Source organism: Pristiophorus japonicus, chromosome 20 (assembly GCF_044704955.1).
Source record: "Pristiophorus japonicus isolate sPriJap1 chromosome 20, sPriJap1.hap1, whole genome shotgun sequence".
Taxonomy (NCBI): Eukaryota; Metazoa; Chordata; class Chondrichthyes; family Pristiophoridae; genus Pristiophorus; species Pristiophorus japonicus.
The window spans coordinates 3,146,087-3,158,950 of record NC_091996.1 but is presented as its reverse complement, the minus strand read 5'-3'; the positions used below and the strand labels follow the sequence as shown (position 1 = coordinate 3,158,950).

The window sequence follows — 12,864 nt, the reverse complement described above, 5'->3', positions numbered from 1 at the left end:
GTGGGACTGATTGGATCGCTCTGTCACAGAGCCGGCACAGGCTCGATGGGCTGAATGACCTCCTCCTGTGCTGTAACAGAACGGGCAAAGCTTGGGAGTGAGAGGGGCAGACAAACAAAACTTCAGAACTTCAGGTTGTAAAATAAACAAGGCAGACTTCCGTTCCCCATCGGCCGCCCCATCCAAACCAAACAACACTGGGACCTGGGCCTGTCCCCCCCCCCGCGCTGGTCAACACGGCACAGAGCCCCAACCCGAGGGGGGGGGGGGGAGGAGGGGGGGGGAGGAGGGAGAGGAGGAGGGAGGAGGGGGGAGGAGGAGGAGGGGGGAGGATGGAGGAAGGGGGGAGGAGGGAGAGGAGGAGGAAGGAGGGAGGAGGGAGAGGAGGAGGAGGGGGGGAGGAGGAGGGGGGGAGGAGGGGGGAGGGGAGGGGGTATGCTGCCGGCCCCTTGCTCCCCCCCCCCCCCAGCGCCGCCCCTGTGCGCAGTGGGAGCCGGGACAGGACACGGCTCAGCAGATGCTTCCTCCCAGATTAGCCGCTTCAATCACAGTGAGCTGTGAGAGGGAACAATGGACCCGTGTCCCAGAGCCGAGCCGAGCATGTCTGTCCATCCCTGCCCGCTGACCGCCCCACCCCACCCCCTCCCCCTGCCCCCACTCTCGCCCCCAACCCCCTCCCCCTGCCCCCACTCTCGCCCCCAACCCCCTCCCCCTGCCCCCACTCTCGCCCCCAACCCCCTCCCCCTGCCCCCACTCTCGCCCCCAACCCCCTCCCCCTGCCCCCACTCTCGCCCCCAACCCCCTCCCCCTGCCCCCACTCTCGCCCCCAACCCCCCCCCCCCTTCCCCAGATTCTCAAATATGACACACGACCCCTGTCGCACCCAGTCTCTTGTTTTATATAAACCCCCCCCCCCCCACTCACTCCCAGGTATCGTTATTCTATATATAAGAATATAAGAGTTAGGAACAGGAGTCGGCCATTCTGTCCCTCGAGCCCGTTCTGCCATTCAATGAGACTATGGCTGATCTTTGACCTCAACTCCACTTTCCTGCACTGTCCCCAATTCCCTTGATTCCCTTAATATTCAAAAATCTAGCGATCTCAGCCTTGAATATACTCATAGCCCCCACAGCCCTCTGGAGCAGAGAATTTCAGAGATTCACCACCCTCTGAGTGAACAAGTTTCTCCTCATCTCAGTCCTAAATGGCCGACCCCTTATCCTGAGACTGTGAGCCCTGGTTCTCGACTCCCCAGCCCGGGGGAAACACCCTCCCTGCATCTACCCTGTCAAGCCCTGTAAGAATTTTATACGTTTCAATGAGATCACCTCTCATTCTTCTAAACTCCACAATCGACCAGCTCTGCTGGGCAGGGCCACATTGTTCACATGCCCAACACGAAACTCCCAAAGCAAGCGCTCTACTCGGAACTCCTACACGGCAAGCGAGCCCCAGGTGGGCAGAGGAAACGTTACAGGGACCACCCTCAAAGCCTCCCTGATAAAGTGCAACAACCCCACCGACACCTGGGAGTCCCTGGCCAAAGACCGCCCTAAGTGGAGGAAGTGCATCCGGGAGGGCGCTGAGCACCTCGAGTCTCATCGCCGAGAGCGTGCAGAAACCAAGCGCAGGCAGCGGAAGGAGTGTGCGGCAAACCAGTCCCACCCTCCCCTTCCCTCAACCACTGTCTGTCCCACCTGTGACAGAGACTGTGGCTCTCGTATTGGACTATTCTCGTAAGAACTCATTTTTAGAGTGGAAGCAAGTCTTCCTCGATTGCGAGGGACCGCCTGTGATGATGAAAGTCCAGAGAATATTGGCCTAGTCTACTCAATCCCTCCTTGTAGGACAATTCCCCCATCCCAGGAACAGATTGCAGCCCGTATCACAGCCCCGGTTACTCTGCACACGAGCCCCGAGTGTAAATGAGTTTGTAAGGAAGATGCGCAGTGCGTGGGCCGACACACCGTTGCCACGGCGATGGATACACTCACCTGGGAGGCAGGTACAGTCGTACTGGGCATCGCCGAGCTGCAGGCAGGTCCCTCCGTTGTGGCAGGGCGAGGGGGAGCAGGGCATGTAGAGACTCTCGCAGCCCCGGCCCGTGAACTCGGGAGGGCAGGTGCATTGGTACGAGCCGATCTCGTTCAGGCAGGTGCCCCCGTTCCGGCAGGGCGAGGGACTGACCCCGCACTCGTTCACGTCCTGCTTGCAGATGGGTCCGTGGAAGCCCGCGGTGCACTTGCAGATGTAGTGGGCCTCGAAGGCCACGCACTGACCCCCATTGGCACAGGGGTTTGAGGCACACGGGTCTGCCTGCTGGCACTGTGTCCCTGGGGACCGGGGGGGAAACGTACCGTTAGCTCAACAGTCAGTCACACAGCGAGAAACGGCACTGAGCCCAACAGACCCATTCCCCCCACAGCCCATGTACACTCTCCCTCCCCTCCCACAGCCCGTGTACACTCCCCACTCCCCTCCCCTCCCACAGCCCGTGTACACTCCCCTCCCACAGCCCGTGTACACTCTCCCCTCCCACAGCCCGTGTACACTCTCCCCTCCCACAGCCCATGTACACTCCCCTCCCACAGCCCATGTACACTCCCCACTCCCCTCCCCTCCCACAGCCCGTGTACACTCCCCTCCCACAGCCCGTGTACACTCTCCCCTCCCACAGCCCGTGTACACTCTCCCCTCCCACAGCCCGTGTACACTCCCCTCCCACAGCCCATGTACACTCTCCCTCCCCTCCCACAGCCCATGTACACTCTCCCTCCCACAGCCCATGTACACTCCCCACTCCCCTCCCCTCCCACAGCCCGTGTACACTCCCCTCCCACAGCCCGTGTACACTCCCCCCTCCCACAGCCCATGTACACTCTCCCTCCCCTCCCACAGCCCATGTACACTCTCTCTCCCACAGCCCATGTACACTCCCCACTCCCCTCCCCTCCCACAGCCCGTGTACACTCTCCCCTCCCACAGCCCATGTACACTCCCCCCTCCCCTCCCCTCCCACAGCCCGTGTACACTCTCCCCTCCCACAGCCCATGTACACTCCCCCCTCCCCTCCCCTCCCACAGCCCGTGTACACTCCCCTCCCCTCCCACAGCCCGTGTACACTCTCCCCTCCCACAGCCCATGTACACTCTCCCTCCCACAGCCCATGTACACTCCCCCCTCCCACAGCCCATGTACACTCTCCCTCCCACAGCCCATGTACACTCCCCCCTCCCCTCCCCTCCCACAGCCCATGTACACTCTCCCTCCCACAGCCCATGTACACTCCCCCCTCCCACAGCCCATGTACACTCTCCCTCCCACAGCCCATGTACACTTCCCCCTCCCCTCCCACAGCCCATGTACACTCTCCCTCCCCTCCCACAGCCCATGTACACTCTCCCCTCCCGCAGCCCATGTACACTCCCCCCTCCCACAGCCCGTGTACACTCTCCCCTCCCACAGCCCGTGTACACTCTCCCCTCCCCTCCCACAGCCCGTGTACACTCTCCCCATCACTGACCATCCCCACCCATTGAATCCACTCCCACAACCCAGGATCACTCTTCCCTATCATGGACTCTAAATCAGTGGGTAAAGTCCAAGTGAGAGTCAGTGTGTGTGGAATCTGTACCCCAGTGAGAGTCAGTGTGTGTGGGACCCGTACCCCAGTGAGAGTCAGTGTGTGTGGAATCTGTACCCCAGTGAGAGTCAGTGTGTGTGGGACCCGTACCCCAGTGAGAGTCAGTGTGTGGGGGACCCGTACCCCAGTGAGAGTCAGTGTGTGTGGGACCCGTACCCCAGTGAGAGTCAGTGTGTGTGGGACCTGTACCCCAGTGAGAGTCAGTGTGTGTGGGACCCGTACCCCAGTGAGAGTCAGTGTGTGTGGGACCCGTACCCCAGTGAGAGTCAGTGTGTGTGGGACCCATACCCCAGTGAGAGTCGGTGTGTGTGGGATTGTACCCCAGTGAGATTCAGTGTGTGTGGGATTGTACCCCAGTGAGAGTCAGTGTGTGTGGGACCCGTACCCCAGTGAGAGTCAGTGTGTGTGGGACTGTACCCCAGTGAGAGTCAGTGTGTGTGGGATTGTACCCCAGTGAGAGTCAGTGTGTGTGGGACCCGTACCCCAGTGAGAGTCAGTGTGTGTGGGATTATATCCCAGTGAGAGTCAGTGTGTGTGGGACCCGTACCCCAGTGAGAGTCAGTGTGTGTGGGACCCGTACCCCAGTGAGAGTCAGTGTGTGTGGGACCTGTATCCCAGTGAGAGTCAGTGTGTGTGGGACCTGTACCCCAGTGAGAGTCAGTGTGTGTGGGACCCGTACCCCAGTGAGAGTCAGTGTGTGTGGGACTGTACCCCAGTGAGAGTCAGTGTGTGTGGGACTGTACCCCAGTGAGAGTCAGTGTGTGTGGGACCGTACCCCAGTGAGAGTCAGTGTGTGTGGGACTGTACCCCAGTGAGAGTCAGTGTGTGTGGGACCTGTACCTCAGTGAGAGTCAGTGTGTGTGGGACCTGTACCCCAGTGAGAGTCAGTGTGTGGGGGACCGTACCCCAGTGAGAGTCAGTGTGTGTGGGACTGTACCCCAGTGAGAGTCAGTGTGTGTGGGACTGTACCCCAGTGAGAGTCAGTGTGTGTGGGATTGTATCCCAGTGAGAGTCAGTGTGTGTGGGACCCGTACCCCAGTGAGAGTCAGTGTGTGTGGGACCCGTACCCCAGTGAGAGTCAGTGTGTGTGGGACCCATACCCCAGTGAGAGTCAGTGTGTGTGGGACCTGTACCCCAGTGAGAGTCAGTGTGTGTGGGACTGTACCCCAGTGAGAGTCAGTGTGTGTGGGACTGTACCCCAGTGAGAGTCAGTGTGTGTGGGATTGTACCCCAGTGAGAGTCAGTGTGTGTGGGACCCGTATCCCAGTGAGAGTCAGTGTGTGTGGGATTGTACCCCAGTGAGAGTCAGTGTGTGTGGGACCCGTATCCCAGTGAGAGTCAGTGTGTGTGGGACCTGTACCCCAGTGAGAGTCAGTGTGTGTGGGACCCGTACCCCAGTGAGAGTCAGTGTGTGTGGGACCCGTACCCCAGTGAGAGTCAGTGTGTGTGGGATTGTACCCCAGTGAGAGTCAGTGTGTGTGGGATTGTACCCCAGTGAGAGTCGGTGCCTGGGGGAGGCGGGGTACCGGACGGAACCTACCTGCCCAGCCGGGGGGACAGCGACACTTGTATTCCCACAGGGTGTTGAGGAGTTGGCAGCTGCCTCCGTTGCGGCAGGGGTTAGTGAGACAGGCGTTGTTGAGGGGTGTGAGGCACAGGCGATCCGTGAAGCCCAGCCGGCACGCACAGGTGTAGTCAACGGTGTGTCCGCGGATCAGCGCACTGCAGTGCCCCTCGTTCCTACAGGGTGAGCTGAGGCAGGGGTCCTGGAACTGGCAACGTTCGCCCACATAACCCGCACTGCACCTGGAGAGAGAGAATACACGTCACTGCCCACTGCCACTGCCACTGGCCACTGTCACTGGCCACTGACACTGCCCACTGACACTGACCACTGCCCACTCCCCACTGACACTGGCCACTGTCACTGCCCACTCCCACTGCCAACTGCCCACTGCCCAATGACACTGCCCACTGTCACTGTCCACTCCCCAATGACACTGCCCACTCCCCAATGACACTGGCCACTGTCACTGCCCACTGCCCAATGACACTGCCCACTGACACTGCCCACTGCCCACTGCCCAATGACACTGGCCACTGTCACTGCCCAATGACACTGGCCACTGTCACTGCCCACTGCCACTGCCCAATGACACGGCCCAATGACACGGCCCAATGACACGGCCCACTGCCACTGCCCACGGCCCAATGACACTGCCCAATGACACTGCCCAATGCCCAATGACACTGCCCACTGTCACTGCCCACTGCCCAATGACACTGCCCACTGCCACTGCCCACGGCCCAATGACAATGCCCAATGACACTGCCCACTGCCCGTCCCGCATTGCACTCTCCGCACAACCCGCAACACAACAACAACGTGTATTTATATAGCGCCTTTAACGTAGTGGAACATCCCAGGGCGCTTCACAGGAGTATTATGAGATTAAAAAGTTGACACCGAGCCACATAAATAGAAATCAGGGCAGGTGACCAAAAGCTTGGTCAACGAGGAAGGTTTTAAGGAGCGTCTTGAAGGAGGAAAGAGAGGTAGTGAGGTTTAGGGGAATCATAACAACTCAAATTCATATAAACCGCAGTGAAAAGTCACGAGGGGCCTCACAGGGGAGATCATCAAACAACATCGGACATGAAGCAAATATTAGTGAGGACAGGTTTGGGGACAGGGGAGGGGAGGGTCGGGAGGGGGAGATGGGGAGGGAAGAGAGACGGGTCGGGGAGTGAATGGGGGAAGGGAGTGGATGGAGTAGGGGAGGGGGAGGGGAGTGGATGGAGTAGGGGAGGGGGAGGGGAGTGGAGTGGATGGGGGAAGGGGTGGATGAGGGGAGGGGAGGGGAAGGGGGAAAGGGAGTGGATAGGGAGAGGGGAGGGGGAGGGGAGTGGATGGAGTAGGGGAGTGGATGGGTAGAGGGGAGGGGGAGGGGAGTGGATGGCGGGAGGCGTGGATGAGGGGAGGGGAGGGGAAGGGGGGAAGGGAGTGGATAGGGAGAGGGGAGGGTCCGTCGCTTCCAGAGAGGAAACAGCCCAAAATAAACAATGTAAATCCTGGCTTCCTGCCAACCCTTGACCCCTGCCCTCCGGGTCACACCTTACAGACCCTTGATCCTAGTGACCTCCCTCGCTGGGATCTCCCCCTCCACCCCTCCAGTCCAATCCAGCTCTTGGAGTCGCCCATTCCGGTGGATCGCCATCTCTGATTGGATGTTATTCCTGGAGGGTTCGTCACGTGACCTCCTGCCTCTGATGGCCCAGTCCCCACGCACCCGCTATTGGTCGCCCGACACACCAATCCTCTTGTCGCGTACAGTTTTGGTCTCCGTATTTAAGGAAGGATATACTTGCCTTGGAGGCAGTTCAGAGAAGGTTCACTCGGTTGATTCCGGAGATGAGGGGGTTGATTTATGAGGATAGGTTGAGTAGGTTGGGCCTCTACTCATTGGAGTTCAGAAGAATGAGAGGTGATCTTATTGAAACGTATAAGATAATGAGAGGGCTCGACAAGGTGGATGCAGAGAGGATATTTCCACTGATAGGGGAAACTAAAACGAGGAGACTATGGGCTAGAATATCCCCAAAAGCCCCCCAGCGTCCAATCGCTGCTCAAAAAACCGTGGAGGCTGGGAAGATAATCGCTGGTGAAAACTTCCCCTAAAAAAATGTTAAAATCCGCCCAGCGAAAAAGATGGGCCTTGCCCCCACAACCTGGGCGGGAAAGTGCAATTTCGGCTCGATTGGGCGGTGCCCAAATAAAATGGGCGAAAAATTAAAAAAATCTTTAAAAATTTACCCCCAGGCTGCGGGTTGGGCCTAACACCAAAAAAAGAATAAAAGTAATTTTTCAAAAAATCCCCAAAACATTTTTAAATTAAATCACCCCAACGGATTTTGAAAATAAATAGTTTAAAAAAAAACAATCGCTTATCTTTTTCTTGCAGACCTACTTACCCTCCCGCCCCGCCCTGCTGATCCTCGAGGGCGTTTGTTTTTCATACTTACCTCCGGGTCCCCGCTCAGCCAAAGATGGCGGCAGGCGATCTGTGGCCGGTGGGCGCCGGTGGTCCTCTCCCTAGCGGGACTTTGAAACCGCCAACGCCACCCCCCCGGTTCTCGCCCAAAATGGCCAAGAAACCGGGTGGTGAACCAGTGCGAGTTCTAGCCCGTAGTCTCAGAATAAGGGGCCGCCCGTTTAAAACTGAGATGAGGAGAAATTTCTTCTCTCAGAGGGTTGTAAATCTGTGGAATTCTCTGCCCCAGAGAGCTGTGGAGGCTGGGTCATTGAATATATTTAAGGTGGAGATAGACAGATTTTTGAACGATAAGGGAATAAAGGATTATGGGGAGCGGGCGGGGAAGTGGAGCTGAGTCCATGATCAGATCGGCCATGATCGTATTAAATGGCGGAGCAGACTCGAGGGGCCGAATGGCTGACTCCTGCTCCTATTTCTTATGTTCTTTCCCTGGTCAATTGGAAAGCAAGCAGACCCCTTCCTACCTGATTGGTGATTCCTCTCTCTCTGTCAAACAGCCTAATTTTCCCAAATCCAATATCTTTACAACTATTAAAAATCTCTGTAAACTTCTAAAATTCTGCTGCCTGTGTCCTAACTCGCACCGAATCTCGCTCACCCATCACCCCCTGTGCTCACTGTCCCGTGTCCTAACTCGCACCGAATCTCGCTCACCCATCACCCCCTGTGCTCGCTGCCTGTGTCCTAACTCGCACCAAGTCCCGCTCACCCATCACCCCCTGTGCTCACTGCCTGTGTCCTAACTCGCACCAAGTCCCGCTCACCCATCACCCCCTGTGCTCACTGCCCCGTGTCCTAACTCGCACCCAGTCCCACTCACCCATCACCCCCTGTGCTCACTGACCTACATTGGCTCCCTGTTAAGCAACGCCTTGATTTCAAAATTCTCATCCTTGTTTACAAATCCCTCCATGGCCCTCGCCCCTCCCTATCTCTGTAATCTCCTCCAGCCCCACAACCCCCCGAGATGTCTGTGCTCCTCTAATTCCGCCCTCCTGACCATCCCTGATTATAATCGCTCCACCATCGGTGGCTGTGCCTTCTGTTGTCTGGGCCCCAAGCTCTGGAACTCCCTCCCTAAACCTCTCTACCTCTCTCTCCTCCTTTGAGATGCTCCTGAAAACCCACCTCTTTTGGTCACCTGTCCTAATATCTCCTTATGTGGCTCGATGTCAAATTTTTGTGTTTGATAATCGCTCCTGTGTAGCACCCTTGGGACGTCTTGCTACGTTAAAGGCGCTATATAAATGCAAGTTGTTGTTCATTCCTGGAGACCCCAGTAACATTGGCAACCCAACTCCCCAGTGCAGGGATTTCGTGCTAAGGTCACACATTTAAAAAATTCCACCCCCCCCCCCCACGCGCCCCCGCCCCATGTTCTCTGACCCAATAATTAATTCATTGATTGAATGCACACATTCTGGGCCCAGGGGTCAAGCTTCTGTCCCAAGGGGAGGGAGATGTGAAGCAATTTAACAACCCAATGCTTCCGAAGGTTTTCCCATCCTGCTTTTAAAGGGAGAGCAGAGATCAGCTCACAGCAAACAGGCCCTGCAGCTCCCCCGAGACATGCGGGACCAAGTGAGCGACTCCACGTACAAACATTGGGCATCTCCTCCCACAAACAAGCCCCCTGCCACCCTACCCCTCCCTGCAGCATTCACACAGGCCGCTGGGTTATCTATTGAGCTCAGGAGAAACAAAAACCAGTGTGCACAATAAGGCCCCGGCAGCTGTGTGTGACCAGGGCCCCTCTCCAAACCATCTGTTCCCAGAGGCCAGCAGGCCCCGAGATCACCGCCCGACACAGACACAAACAAGGGAGACTGGTTCATCGAGCTGATGGGTTTATGACCCGACAGAGGGGTGTGTGAGTGAAAACACAGGCGGTGGAGAGGGAGGGAGGGAGGGAGAGAGACCGGGAGGGAGAGCGGGAGGAGGAGGGGGAGGGGGAGAGCGAGGGACAGAGAGAGAGGGTGAGCGAGGGACAGAGAGAGAGGGTGAGCGAGGGACAGAGAGAGAGGGTGAGCGAGGGACAGAGAGAGAGGGTGAGCGAGGGACAGAGAGAGAGGGTGAGCGAGGGACAGAGAGAGAGGGTGAGCGAGGGACAGAGAGAGAGGGTGAGCGAGGGACAGAGAGAGAGGGAGAGCGAGGGACAGAGAGAGAGGGAGAGCGAGGGACAGAGAGAGAGGGTGAGCGAGGGACAGAGAGAGAGGGTGAGCGAGGGACAGAGAGAGAGGGTGAGCGAGGCACAGAGAGAGAGGGTGAGCGAGGGACAGAGAGAGGGTGAGCGAGGGACAGAGAGAGAGGGAGAGCGAGGGACAGAGAGAGAGGGTGAGCGAGGCACAGAGAGAGAGGGTGAGCGAGGCACAGAGAGAGAGGGTGAGCGAGGCACAGAGAGAGAGGGTGAGCGAGGCACAGAGAGAGAGGGTGAGCGAGGCACAGAGAGAGAGGGTGAGCGAGGGACAGAGAGAGGGTGAGCGAGGGACAGAGAGAGAGGGAGAGCGAGGGACAGAGAGAGAGGGTGAGCGAGGCACAGAGAGAGAGGGTGAGCGAGGCACAGAGAGAGAGGGTGAGCGAGGGACAGAGAGAGGGTGAGCGAGGGACAGAGAGAGAGGGAGAGCGAGGGACAGAGAGAGAGGGTGAGCGAGGCACAGAGAGAGAGGGTGAGCGAGGCACAGAGAGAGAGGGTGAGCGAGGGACAGAGAGAGAGGGAGAGCGAGGGACAGAGAGAGAGGGTGAGCGAGGGACAGAAAGAGAGGGTGAGCGAGGGACAGAGAGAGGGTGCGAGGGACAGGGAGAGAGAGCGAGAGAGCGAGAGAGCGCGAGAGAGCGCGAGAGAGAGCGAGAGAGAGCGAGAGAGAGCGAGAGAGAGCGAGAGAGAGCGAGAGAGCGCGAGAGAGCGCGAGAGAGCGCGAGAGAGAGCGAGAGAGAGCGAGAGAGAGCGAGAGAGAGCGAGAGAGAGCGGCAGAGAGCGAGAGAGGGGCAGAGAGCGAGAGAGGGGCAGAGAGCGAGAGAGGGGCAGAGAGCGAGAGAGGGGCAGAGAGCGAGAGAGGGGCAGAGAGCGAGAGAGGGGCAGAGAGCGAGAGAGGGGCAGAGAGCGAGAGAGGGGCAGAGAGCGAGAGAGGGGCAGAGAGCGAGAGAGGGGCAGAGAGCGAGAGAGGGGCAGAGAGCGAGAGAGGGGCAGAGAGCGAGAGAGGGGCAGAGAGCGAGAGAGGGACAGAGAGCGAGAGAGGGACAGAGAGCGAGAGAGGGACAGAGAGCGAGAGAGGGACAGAGAGCGAGAGAGGGACAGAGAGCGAGAGAGGGACAGAGAGCGAGAGAGGGACAGAGAGAGAGAGAGAGGGACAGAGAGAGCGAGGGAGAGGGACGGATAGAGAGAGAGAGAGAGAGAGAGAGAGAACGAGGGAGAGAGGACGAGGGAGAGAGGACGAGGGAGAGAGGACGAGGGAGAGAGGACGAGGGAGAGAGGACGAGGGAGAGAGGGAGAGAGGACGAGGGAGAGAGGACGAGGGAGAGAGGACGAGGGAGAGAGGACGAGGGAGAGAGGACGAGGGAGAGAGGACGAGGGAGAGAGGACGAGGGAGAGAGACGAGGGAGAGAGACGAGGGAGAGAGACGAGGGAGAGAGACGAGGGAGAGAGACGAGGGAGAGAGACGAGGGAGAGAGACGAGGGAGAGAGACGAGGGAGAGAGACGAGGGAGAGAGACGAGGGAGAGGGAGAGGGAGAGGGAGAGGGAGAGGGAGAGGGAGAGGGATAGGGAGAGGGATAGGGAGAGGGATAGGGAGAGGGATAGGGAGAGGGATAGGGAGAGGGATAGGGAGAGTGATAGGAGAGGGATAGGGAGAGGGGATAGGAGAGGGAGAGGGAAAGTGAGGGACAGAGGGGGGGATGGGTGGGAGGGAGAGTGAGAGCGAGAGAGGGACAGAGAAAGGGACAGAGAGAGAAGGATGGAGAGGGAGAAAGACGGGGAGAAGGGGAAGGGGGAGAGGGAGAAAGACGGGGAGAAGGGGAAGGGGGAGAGGGAGAGGGGAGAGGGGGAAGGGGAGAGGGAAGGGGGAGAGGGGAAGGGGGAGAGGGGAAGGGGGAGAGGGGAAGGGGGAGAGGGGAAGGGGGAGAGGGGAAGGGGGAGGGAGATGGGGGGGAGGCGAGAGGGAGGGGGCGAGAGGGAGGGAGGCGAAAGAGCGAGAGAGAGGAAGAGAGAGTGCGAGACAGAGATCGAGAGAGACAGCGAAAGAGTGCGAGTGAGAGAAAGAGCGAGAGAGAGTGAAAGAAAGAGCGAGAGTTTGAGAGAAAGAGCGAGAGGGAGAGTGCGAAAGAGCGAGAGAGAAAGAGCGAGAGGGAGAGTGCGAAAGAGCGAGAGGGAGATTGCGAGAAACAGAGCGAGAGCGAGAGCCAGAGCCAGAGCGAGAGAGAGAGAGAGAGAGAGAGAGAGAGCGTGAGGGAGAGAGAGGGAGAGAGAGGGAGAGAGAGGGAGAGAGGTGCAAGAGCGAGAGAGCGAGAGAGAGTCAGTGAGAGAGTGAGAAAGAGAGAGCGGGAGGTAGGGGTAGAGAGAGAGTGAGAAGGAGGTGGGGGAAAGGGGGAGAGAGAGAGAGAGGAGCGAGAGGCGAGAGAGATCAAGAGCGAGAGAGATCAAGAGCGAGAGAGGGAGGGTGGTAGGGGGAGAGGGAGAGAGAGGAGAGAGAGAGAGAGCGGGAGGTAGGGGTAGAGAGAGAGAGTGAGAAGGAGGTGGGGGAAAGGGGGAGAGAGAGATCAAGAGCGAGAGAGATCAAGAGCGAGAGAGGGAGGGTGGTAGGGGGAGAGGGAGAGAGAGGGAGAGGGAGAGAGAGAGTGCGAGAACGAGCTGAATGGCCTCCTCCTGTTTCCAGGGACCAGAATTCGAGCATTAGTGTAAAGTGGGAAGGGATCCAAATTAGGGAGAGAGCATAAGCTCCTTAGTTATCATTGTTGCCCCGATAATGGGACATGGAGCGGAACATATCGGGCTCCGGGCTGCAGGTGCTGCTCTGCTTTCCCTCTTTCACAGATTTCCACAGCAGCAGTTCCACAGCCTTTGTTCCTCAATTGTGCGTAAATATAAAACATTCCAGCAGATTTCACATTAATGAGATTATCGTTTGTCACTGAAGAATGGAAGAGAGAGCGAGATAGAGAGAGAGAGA

At 58.3% G+C, this 12,864-nt stretch overlaps 1 protein-coding gene across 1 annotated transcript in view; it reads right to left on the bottom strand.

The window, feature by feature from the left end:
- Nucleotides 1-12,864, bottom strand: part of LOC139233061 (neurogenic locus notch homolog protein 1-like) — a 79,760-nt gene that overhangs the window by 31,810 nt on the left and 35,086 nt on the right. Inside the window, exons 3-4 of the mRNA XM_070863581.1 lie at nucleotides 5,187-5,452; nucleotides 1,998-2,336 (exon numbers count right to left, since the gene is read on the bottom strand). Coding sequence (XP_070719682.1) covers nucleotides 1,998-2,336; nucleotides 5,187-5,452 — 605 coding nt within the window. The remainder of the gene's footprint in view (nucleotides 1-1,997; nucleotides 2,337-5,186; nucleotides 5,453-12,864) is intronic.